Here is a 12089-nt window from a genome sequence, read left to right on the forward strand (position 1 = left end):
TCTGTTACTTGAACTCTGTGAAGCATTTATTTGGGCTGCAGTCTGAGGTGCAGATAATTCTAATAAACTTATCCTCTGCAGCAGAGGTAACTCTGGGTCTTCCTTTCCTGTGGCGGTCCTCATGAGAGACAGTTTCATCATAGCGCTTGATGGTTTTTGCGACAGCACTTTAAGAAACTGTCAAAGTTCTTAAAATTTTCCGGATTGAGTGACCTTTATGTCTTTAAGAAATGATTGACTGTCGTTTCTCTTTGCTTATTTGAGATGTTCTTGGAATTTGTCTTTTACTAAATAGGGATATTTTCTGTATACCCCCCCACCCAACCTTGTCACAACACATCTGATTGGCTTTTAACAAGGCACACCTGTTAATTTAAATGCATTCTAGGTGACTACCTCATTAAGCTGGTTGAGAGAATGCCAAGACTGTGCAAAGCTGTCATTAAGGCAAAGGGTGGCTACTTTGAAGAATCTCAAATATAAAATATATTTTGATTTGTTTAACGATTGTTTAGTTACTACATGATTCCATATGTGTTATTTCATAGTTTTGATGTCTTCGCTATTATTCTACAATGTAGAAAATAGTCAAAATAAAGAAAAACCCTTGAATGAGTAGCTGTGTCCAAAGTTTTATATGTACCCATCAGTCTATATAGTATTTGATTGGTTGGGTAAGAAATAAAATAATTTCTGGAAAGTGACTTTGTTAAAATTAACTACCTATCTTGACCACATTAAATGTGTTAATGCCTTTCATAATAAGCCCCTATCTGTGTCAAGTTAAGAGGTCAGTGCAATCAGGTGTCTTTGGGACGTACCTACCCTAAACCCTAACCTTAACCCCTACCCTAACCTTAACCATAACCCTTACCTAGAACTAACCTTAACCCTTACCTTAACCATTTAAAATGTAAACTTCAATGGGGTAGTGACGTCCCAAGGATCCCAGATAGCACAGACCCAAGTTAAGATACAGTACCATTCACTTTGATCATGTTGCAGCGACCTTAATGCAACCTAGCATCTACTTCAAGAGGTTTGGACCTCTTGGAATAACGGATAAGGTGTTGCACTGACGGTCAGAATGCCCGTCAAGTTACCCCCGAGTTTGCCACATTGGTGTTATGAGTGGAATCGCTCTGGATAAGAGCGTCTGCTAAATGACGTAAATGTCAATGGAATGGCACTCCGGTGCAGCCTACATTTTTTTGGGAATGAATATCCAATGTTTCACTCAATAAATATTGTATTTTTTATTTAAATGTTCCAAACACACAGGCTCTACTCTTGCTGTTGAAAAAGATAGTAGTTTTGACTTATCTGAGTAACTTCTAGATACTGTAGCTGTTTTGATTAGACCATCTCACAGCAAACTAGTGCCCACTCATCAATGGACAGTTAACACATCATTGACTAAAGGCTGACTGTTACTGAATACAGTATGTTAGCATGGGTAGCCCCATGAAGTCAATGGGTCTACAAGAGCCCCTTGGGATACACACCTATCCCAGTTGACCCGATGTCAAATGTGTTTCTACAAGCACAGAGGGGTAGTTAGGTACGCTGTGTTTTATGCATCGCCATGACAGCAAGGTCATGGTCATGACAGAAGTGATAAAGAATCATCTTTTTAAAATCAATTACCTGTGGAATCTCTCTTCAACTCTTTTTATTGGAGGCCCCTTTTTTATTGGGGTTAACATTCCTGCAGTTATAGAATTCACAGTTGTTACTGTAGTTACAGTGGTTACAGTAGGTTATGGTTACCCTATATCACTTACTCTTTTTGCTTTTGAGTATCTTTGTGCATGTATAATGCTGAGCTCATCACTAGATGGAGTTTGAAATAGCTCACAGTCTGCCCTTGACACAAGCCCTGACCCATCTTAAGAGCATTCCATGCTACTGCACTTAAACCCTTGACCCCTTAACCCCTCTGCTGCCCTCATCAGAGTTATCTTAACATAGGTTTCCTACACTAACAGGCACGAATCTGGATATTTTAGTAATCTGTAGTGATAGCAAACCTACTAATATTGCAGGAAAAATATAATGCAGGGGAAAAGCTTGTGGTTTGTTATTGTAATATCATTGTGGCAAAAGTGACATAAAACAAACATGACAAACAAAAAAACTTCTCAAAGTACTGTAAAGGTTTTTACAGTAAAAAGCCTGTAAAAGAGATTTGGATATTCGGTCAATGAGATCCAATTGGGAAATATCAGTTGTATGTATGGTACATACTGCCACCTTGTGGTCAGAGCCATATAGTCCGTTCACGTGATTGAATGTTGTTATTTATAGTTCACATGCCATCTACAGATATTATTGCACAAGGCACACTCCTTGACCAGATATTATAACCACTTAATCTAGGAATGCCAATGTGATCCCGTTGATCTTGATCTTCAAGGTTATTTCAGCTTTTATTGCAGTTTAAAGTTCCTGTCATGGTTCAATAAATGCTCTTACTTTATTGCTATTAGACTGAAGCACTTACATTTCCATCCATAATATTGATTTTCCAGTGATGTTGCTAAAATAATTTGCTTTATTTGATGTGAGCCCTTATTTTAAAGATAATAAGATTGATTATTTGCAAGTGATGAATCATATTATTGCTTTAATATCATAAACATTGATTCAAATACACATTTGCTAACATTTTCAATGAAATTACTTTATTTTATTAATTCATTGGCTAATTGAAATATTTTCACACTGATCAGACGCTAACACAAATTCAGATACACTTTGCTGGCCTGGTCTGCACTAATACCCTTTAAAGATAAGTTGACCATAGCAAATGTATAGGGTCAGCCTATATGGCTATATAAAAGTACAACTCCTTTAGTGATTTGGGTCCTTTATACCTTATGTTGGACTATGTGTTCAGGTATTACACATGACATGTTTTACAAAATGCACAATATCACTGCAAAGTCTATCTATTTCCCTGTGAAGTGTTTTGACATAATCAATTCATTTGTTGTTTCAAAAATAAAAAAGGATTCACATGTTGATAGGCTACTACTGTTTGATTATTTGAACTTTTATCAGTATTTTAGGTTTCCAAAAATATTGCGGTGGAATCAGAAACCAAGATGACATCCAAGCCTTTTTATGCTGCTAGAAAGTATGTGATCTGCTGTTTGACAGTATTGTGCTATTTTCAGTCCAATATGAATATAAGGTTTAAGTTACTCCTGCTACCAAACTTTAGCATTCAATGCCAAACATATTCCAAGCAAAATGCAAAGCTAATTCATCAAAACAAATTCTACTGTACTCAAAAACACCTCTGCCACGTCACAAAGTGCGGTGTTGTTTACAATATGTGCCACCTCATTTAATCAACAACACCCTAAGTACTTGTCTTTCTAGGAAGGCACCCTCCATTGGAGCAAACGAGGGAGTGGATGGAAAAGCAAACAGCAGGCAAGGAGTAGGCGCACAGGTCAAAAGTCTAAACCGCTGTGAAAGAGCAAAAAACACAAGCTGTATCCATGTTAACCACGGAACACTGGTCAGAGTCTCAGACTGATGATGTAAGCACACATGGCTTCACAGTGGGGCTCGTCAGGTTTCTGTTGCTGTGACCCGCGTCTCAAGTCGATCATGTAGCTAAGTCCATTTGGCTCCATATCAAGGTCGTAAGGTTTCTATGGATTTATTTCGGCCAATACAGTCCACATTCTTACTCTAAGCTTTTGACCACCAAGAGCCAATGGGTTACTGAGGCCTTAAGTTGACTGTAACCGAATACAATACAACCTCATCCTCAGCAATCAGACTCCTCCATAACCTCCATGACCACGGTTCGCGATCCAGTGAGGATGAAGTTGCTGACCGTCTTGTAGTCTAGAGACAGGACGTCCAGACCATTGACAGAGACCACAAACTGGCACACCTGGAAAATGGACTTTGGTCAAATACTGTACGTAATGAAGAGAATTTATGAGAGCTGCACATAGCAGAGGAAGACTTATTATTGTCTACCAGTCTAACAAATATATTGATTTGACAAAGCTATCAACCTGTAGGCCCTGGAGATGCTCTTTGCACTAAATGTCCCACAATGCCATGGTACTCACTTTCACTCCTACTGCTGCTGCAGGGCCACTGCGGTCCACTGCCTGGATATGACATGGCCTACTCCCCCTGACCACGAAGCCCCAGCCCACCGCATCACCCACAATCTGGAGATAGGTTTATCACATTACTTACAAAGGAATAGAATCGTGAAAAAAGGTTATGGATTTTATTGATATTTGGTTGTGTTTCATTATTTTAGCATGAATAAGAGATAACACTGTGGTAACGTACTGTAAACGTCCTCTTTATGTATGAACCACCTGGTCTCTGCAGCTCCTCTGGACTTACTTGTCTCTTTAGCACTGTCAATGGAACAAAGACACTGTTAGCAGATTCTCAGTGTAATCATGAACAGTGGTGTTTAAATTGAATCTGTACAGTAGAGAGGACGTGATATAGCTTTAGGTGAAGACCAGAGAGATTCTTACCTGATTTGGGGTTTGACAGCACAGGTGAGGTAGGGGTAAGCATGGGACCTCTGTTACAATACCCGCTGTTGCCACTACTAAGACTGTTATCTTGCCCCCCAGACACCATCTTTCTTTCCTTAGATGGAGTGACTGAGAGAAGGAGAAGAACATATAGAGATATCACATAGAGAGCATAGACATGTTTTATGGTTGAGAGTGATTGGCAATGTGTACTGAGAGGAAAAGGCACGGATAACAAAAGTAAGCTACCATGTTATTCATTCTGAAATGTCACACACACAGACGCACACTTCAGTTTCAGAACTGTTAGCAGTGCTGTAGTTTACAGTAGAACACATCAAACACACACCACCTACCCCACTGCCTCCCATTTCATATCTGAGTGTTATGAAAGAACTAAGTGTCTGCTGCTAATCAAATATAGCCACATAATGTGTTGTATGAACACTCCCTGAACTGATTGATATCACAGCAACACTTCCTGACAAGCTTATATTTATACCAGCCTATAGTGGAAGCTATGGTTACTGCACTTAGTTACATAACAATCACCAGCATACTGTTATGATGACATATAGAATAAAGGTCAAATTCATCCCCAGTCAAACTCAATGTAATAATGCTTTCATCTGTGCTGGGTATCTCTTCTAATTTGTAGTGCCATATAATTGGACTAATCTATCATTTTTCATCAATAAAATAGTTCTGTCTCACAAAAAAAAGGAATAAACATGATCATTTAAAAATACTTAACAACAGCCCAACTAGGACTAAAAACAGATCCACAGTCACTTGTGATACCATTGTATTCATAGCACTCATATAGGTGAACTCAACACCAATGCTTAAGATTTAACAAGAGACACAATATTACATTAGACATAGCAAGTAAACCCAAACAAGTTCAGTAAACCTACAATCTCCACCTTTGACATATTTGCCTCGCGTAATTAAAGTTGCCCTTACCAGCTGTCCGAGGTCCCATCGTACAATTCACTTCAAAGGTTTGCCAGCCAAAGTGCCAAGTAACTTGGGAAGGTTGCTGTCCACAATCTCTGAGGATGTAGTCAGCTGTGGTGCTCCGGTATAAATGTTAAATGTTAACCCCCAGAGAGAGTAAACAGTCAAGGCTGGCCGGGAGGGAGGGAGTGGGAGGGGTTGAGGGATGCCTTGTTGCCAGGCTATCCCAGGGTAGGCGATAAGAGCTGAGAAAGGCATATTGGGATCACTAATGCTCAAATGGAGGTAGGGGAAAAAACAGTGGAGTTTTCCACTGGTCACTGTGGCTCTGCTCAAAGGTAGATGCCTCCGGATTTCCGAAAACGTAGTGTGTGTGTGTGTGTAACTGTGCACAGACTCCGCTTAAGTGATAATGCCCTAGAAGACGGTGTTTGGAGGGTATATATATATCCTCCAAACACTGGCTTCGAGGGCATTATCACTTTTATTTTGATGAATTTATTCATACTATTTCATACTTCCACGAGATATAGTCCTGACACAAGTCTAGGGTTGCTTCCCAAGCCTGTCGGTCGTTCATTCTATCAATTCAGTTGATTCAGTCTTTTTGTTCTGTATCTATGGACGCGACACAGTTGTTAATTATAAATGTTCCATTGCCATACTGGCTGGCAACGTTCTTATCCTTTGCTTACTAGCTAGCCAGCTACGGCTAATTTACAGTCACTTCAAACAGTATAGCTGGAAAGACCGCAAACTAGCTGCACTTCGTTTGTTTGACCTTTTTTCAATTGACATTTCTTTGTATATAACCATAATAATTATGCCAGCTGACGCATGACTGGCTGAGAAACGACTGGCTGAGAAACGCTGCCTGTCTGTCTGTCTCGTCCCAACTCCCGACACGTTCATTACTATGGGACAGCTGGAGATCGAATTTACATTTTGAAACAATGTTGCAAATGTCGGAGAGATAGATAGCAAGGTTTATACAAATCTCTGCTGTTGAAAACTAAATGTTAGTCTAAAAGAAGCGTGAGATAATGTCTAGATGCATTTTATAGTGGAATTCAAGTTTATAAATTGCCTGGCTGGGCTGATGAGACAGTGGATTGCGCAGTCAGATGGAACAGAGTAAATAGGCATTTTAACATTGCAGATTTAGACGGCGGTAACTTTTGGAATAGACACCGGCTGGAATATGCTTTGAACTAATCAGCATTCAGGATTAGAACCACCCATTGTATAATAGTAAATACACTAGCTATGGCAGGTTTGACTGACTTCACACTGTACAGTACGTACCATACTATATGTGTCCCAACTTCCTTCATGTACTATACTGTATGTGTTCCAAGTTCCTTCAAGACATGTTGTCACGTCCTGGCCAGTATAAGGGTTAATTGTTATTGTAGTTTGGTCAGGACGTGGCAGAGGGTATTTGTCTTATGTGGTTCGGGGTGGTGTTTTGGTAAAAGGGCGTTTGATTTATTATTTCCGGGTTTTTGGTTTATGGTCTATGTTTATGTATTTCTATGTTAGGTTGATTGGGGTTTGGGACTCTCAATTGGAGGCAGGTGCTTCCTCGTTGCCTCTGATTGAGAGTCCTATATATGGGTAATTGTTTGGTGTAGGTTTTTGTGGGAGATTGTTTCTTGTCTAGCGTGTATGAGCCTGAGAAGACTGTTCGGTGATCGTGAGTTTGTTTTGTTGTTTTGGAGTTCATTTTGAGTTTAATAAATGTTCAAGATGAACAAACACAGTCCTGCTGCATTTTGGTCCTCCTTCACCATCGATAACCGTGACAGAATCTCCCAACACAAAAGGACCAAGCAGCAGAGGAAGGAGCAACAGGTGGACTGGAAGGAGCAACAGGTGGACTGGAAGGAGCAGAGGGAATTTGAATTGGACAAACGGGAGAAATGGACATGGGAGCAAGTTATGGCCGGAGAGGGCCCATGGAAGAAATGGAACAAAGACCGGGAATGCTACCGAGGAACACGACTGGCGATTAAACCCGAGAGGCAGCCCCAATACATTTTTTGGGGGGGGCATATGGGTAGTTTGGCGGGGCAAGTTTGGAGCCCCAGGCCAAATCCCCGGACTGTTTCACAGAAGCCAGTTAATGGACAGGTCTCGTGCTTCGGGGTAATGAGTATTACGGCAAGGCCAAGTGTTTTTAGGCCAGTACGCGCTATACCAGCGCCCCACATTTACCAGGGGGTAGTGGGCATTCAGCCAGAAACGATGCCAGGTTTAAGCTCGAGACCGCCAGTAAGCCTCCAAGGTCCTATATATCCTGTTCCCACTCCACGCACTAGCCTAGAGGTGCGTGTTCCCAGTCTGGCACGTCCAGTACCAGCACCACGCACCAGGTTTCAAGTGCGCCAGCCCAGTCCAACTCGTCCTGTTCCCGCTCCCCGCATTAGCCTGGAAGTGCGTGTTCCCAGTCTGGCACGTCGAGTACCAGCACCACGCACCAGGTTTCAAGTGCGTCAGCCCAGTCCGACTCGTCCTGTTCCCGCTCCCCGCACTAGCCTGGAGGTGCGTGTTCCCAGGCTGATAACCCCAGTACCAGCACCACGCACCAGGCTTCCAGTGCGTCGGCTCAGTCAGAAGTCGCCAGAGCTGCCCGTCAGTCAGGAGTCGCCAGAGCCGCCCGTCAGTCAGGAGTCGCCAGAGCCGCCCGTCAGTCAGGAGTCGCCAGAGCCGCCCGTCAGTCAGGAGTCGCCAGAGCCGCCCGTCAGTCAGGAGTCGCCAGAGCCGCCCGTCAGTCAGGAGTCGCCAGAGCCGTCAGTCAGGAGTCGCCAGAGCCGTCAGTCAGGAGTCGCCAGAGTTGCCCGTCAGTCAGGAGCTGCCAGAATGGCCCGAATGCCCGGAGATGCCAGAGTGGCCCGACTGCCCGGATTGCCAGAGTGGCCCGACTGCCCGGAGATGCCAGAGTGGCCCGACTGCCCGGAGATGCCAGAGTGGCCTGACTGCCCGGAGATGCCAGAGTGGCCCGACTGCCCGGAGATGCCAGAGTGGCCCGACTGCCCGGAGATGCCAGAGTGGCCCGACTGCCCGGATCAGCCAGAGTGGCCTGTCGGCCAGGATCAGCCAGAGTGGCCCATCTGCCCAGAGTCTGCTGATGACTAAAAATCAAGGGAGTCTAGCAGCAACCCTAAACTGAGTAAGCCTGACATTTCAGAACTTAAAGTAATTAACGGTTTAATTGATGAGTCTGCATACAGGGTGGAGAGGAGGAGGTCTACCCATGATCCAGAGCAGGGGTAGTCTGCCTACGGTCCGAGGCTGATCGGGTCGGTCGGAACTCTGGAGGACAATAGGCCGGAGCCTGAACCACCACCTGCATAGGTGGGTTGGGGAGGGGGGGTGTAGCACAAGTGCCGTCGGTGACGGCAGCCACCCTCCCTTCCCTCCCTTTAGTTTAGGGGATTTTTGTTGTTGTTTGGGGTTTTGTTATTCTTGAGGTGCTTCCGGGGTTAGCACCTTTAGGGGGGGGGTACTGTCACGTCCTGGCCAGTATAAGGGTTAATTGTTATTGTAGTTTGGTCAGGACGTGGCAGAGGGTATTTGTTTTATGTGGTTCGGGGTGGTGTTTTGGTAAAAGGGCGTTTGATTTATTATTTCCGGGTTTTTGGTTTATGGTCTGTGTTTATGTATTTCTATGTGTAGTCTGGTTAATGTATTTCTATGTTAGGTTGATTGGGGTTTGGGACTCTCAATTGGAGGCAGGTGCTTCCTCGTTGCCTCTGATTGAGAGTCCTATATATGGGTAATTGTTTGGTGTAGGTTTTTGTGGGAGATTGTTTCTTGTCTAGCGTGTATGAGCCTGAGAAGACTGTTCAGTGATCGTGAGTTTATTTTGTTGTTTTGGAGTTCATTTTGAGTTTAATAAATGTTCAAGATGAACAAACACAGTCCTGCTGCATTTTGGTCCTCCTTCACCATTGATAACCGTGACACATGTCTCTGTCTGTCCCCAGGTCAAGATGACCATAAAAGCCTGCACTGAACAGTGACAAAAACATAGAAGATAAGCTCAGTTTACAGAGCTGCCAGATGACCATACAGACAACATGACAGTATTACAACATCTGTACAACACATCTGTCATTGGCTTCATCAGTAAGTGCATCGATGACGTTGCCCCCAGTGACCGTACGTACATACCCCATCCAGAAATCATGGATTACAGGCAGCATCCGCACTGAGCTAAAGGCTTGAGCTGCCGCTTTCAAGGAGCTGGACTCTAACCCGGAAGCTTATAAGAAATCCCGCTATGCCCTCCGATGAACCATCAAACAGGCAAAGCGTCAATACAGGATTAAGATCGAGTCGTACAACACCGGCTCTGATGCTCGTCGGATGTGGCAGGGCCTGAAAACCATTACAGACTACAAAGGGAAGCACAGCCGAGAGCTGCCCAGTGACACGAGCCTACCGGATGAGTTAAACTACTTCTATGCTCACTTCGAGGCAAATAACACTGAAACATGCATGAGAGCACCAGCTGTACCGAAAGACTGTGTGATCACTCTCTCCGCAGCCGATGTGAGTAAGACCTTTAGACAGGTCAACATTCACAAGGCCGCAGGGCCAGACGGATTACCAGGACGTGTACTGTGAGCATGCGCTGACCAACTAGCAATTGTCTTCACTAACATTTACAACCTCTCCCTGTCCGAGTCTGTAATACTAACATGTTTTAAGCAGACCACCATAGTGCCTGTGCCAAAGAACACTAAGGTAATCTGCCTAAATGACTACCAACCCGTAGCACTCACGTCTGTAGCCATGAAGTGCATGAAATGAAATGTATTCATTACTGTAAGTCGCTCTGGATAAGAGCGTCTGCTAAATGACTAAAATGTAAAATGTAAAATGTAAAGGCTGGTCATGGCTCACATCAACACCATCATCCCAGAAACCCTAGACCCACTCCAATTTGCATACCGCCCCAACAGATCCACAGATGATGCAGTCTCTATTGCACTCCACAATGCCCTTTCCCACCTGGACAAAAGGAACACCTATGTGAGAATGCTATTCATTGACTACAGCTCAGCGTTCAACACCATAGTGCCCTCAAAGCTCATCAATAAGCTAAGGACCCTGGGACTAAACACCTCCCTCTGCAACTGGATCCTGGACTTCCTGACGGGCCGCCCCCAGGTGGTAAGGGTAGGTAACAACACAGCCGCCACGCTGTTCCTCAACACAGGGGCGCCTCAGGGGTGCGTGCTCAGCCCCCTCCTGTACTCCCTGTTCACTCATGACTGCACGACCAGGCACGACTCTAACACCATCATTAAGTTTGCTGATGACACAACCGTGGTAAGCCTGATCACCGACAGCAACGAGACAGCCTATAGGGAGGAGGTCAGAGACCTGGCCGTGTGGTGCCAGGACAACAACCTCTCTCTCAACGTGATCAAGAGAAAGGAGATGATTGTGGACTACAGGAAAAAGAGGACCGAGCACACCCCCATTCTCATCGATGGGGCTGCAATGGAGCAGGTTGAGATCTTTAAGTTCCTTGGTGTCCACATCACCAACAAACTAACATGGTGCAAGCACACCATGACAATCGTGAAGCGGGCACGACAACACCTATTCACTTATAACTTATAATTCATAACTATAACTTTAATTCAACACCTATAACTATTCCCCCTCAGGAGACTGAAAATATTTGGCATGGGTCCTCAGATCCTCAAAAGGTTCTACAGCTGCACCATCGAGAGCATCCTGACTGGTTGCATCACTGCTTGGTATGGCAACTGCTCGGCCTCCGACCGCAAGGCACTACAGAGGGTAGTGCAAAAGACCCAGTACATCACTGGAGCCAAGCTTCCTGCCATCCAGGACCTCTACACCTCTAGGTCCAAGAGGTTTCTAAACAGCTTCTACCCCCAAGCCATAAGACACCTGAACATCTAGTCAAATGGCTACCCAGACTATTCACATTGCCCCCCCCCTCCACTGCCACTCTCTGTTGTCATCTATGCATAGTCACTTTAATTAACTCAACCTACATGTACATACTACCTCAACTAACCGGTGCCCCCGCAAATTGACTCTGTACCGGCACCCCCCTGTATATAACGTTATTTTTTACTGCTCCTCTTTAATTACTTGTTACTTTTATCTCTTATTCTTATCCATATTTTTTTAAACTGCACTGTTGGTTAGGGACTTGTAAGTAAGCATTTCACTGTAAGGTCTACTACACCTGTTGTATTCGGCGCATGTGATTAATAAAATTGTATTTTATTTGATAACAGGACTTACTGTTTATCAGCACATGTACTACATTGGGACCACAAATGCAGTTTAGATTCGTCCTTGCTTTGTATCACGTGTGACAGAGTCCATCGCTGCTATAGGCCTACATGATAGCAATGGCAGGCGCGCAGTGTCATTTCACAGTCATTTTTACAGCGGGGCTTGTTTCAACAGTCAACACGTGTCACTTCTGTTTGTCTTATGCATGGTTAATCATTTGCCATTTAAGGTCAGTTGACAGACAGTTGGAAGGAATGACACAATTTTCACGAGACAATGGTTGGTCAGTTGGATGTGGTGTTTCGGTCA

General features: G+C 44.1%; 1 protein-coding gene across 1 annotated transcript; it reads right to left on the reverse strand.

The window, feature by feature from the left end:
• Positions 1-2609: 2609 nt before the first annotated feature.
• On the reverse strand, positions 2610-5695 carry LOC106588367 (DEP domain-containing mTOR-interacting protein). The gene is made up of 5 exons (XM_014177275.2): positions 5496-5695; positions 4527-4658; positions 4330-4400; positions 4098-4202; positions 2610-3913 (listed from the first exon to the last, which is right to left on the reverse strand). The coding sequence occupies exons 1-5, from the start codon at positions 5512-5514 to the stop codon at positions 3785-3787; spliced, it is 456 nt and encodes a 151-aa protein (XP_014032750.1). The 5' UTR covers positions 5515-5695; the 3' UTR covers positions 2610-3784.
• Positions 5696-12089: the final 6394 nt, after the last annotated feature.

The sequence above is a fragment of the Salmo salar genome, chromosome ssa27 (assembly GCF_905237065.1).
Source record: "Salmo salar chromosome ssa27, Ssal_v3.1, whole genome shotgun sequence".
NCBI classification, from domain to species: domain Eukaryota; kingdom Metazoa; phylum Chordata; class Actinopteri; order Salmoniformes; family Salmonidae; genus Salmo; species Salmo salar.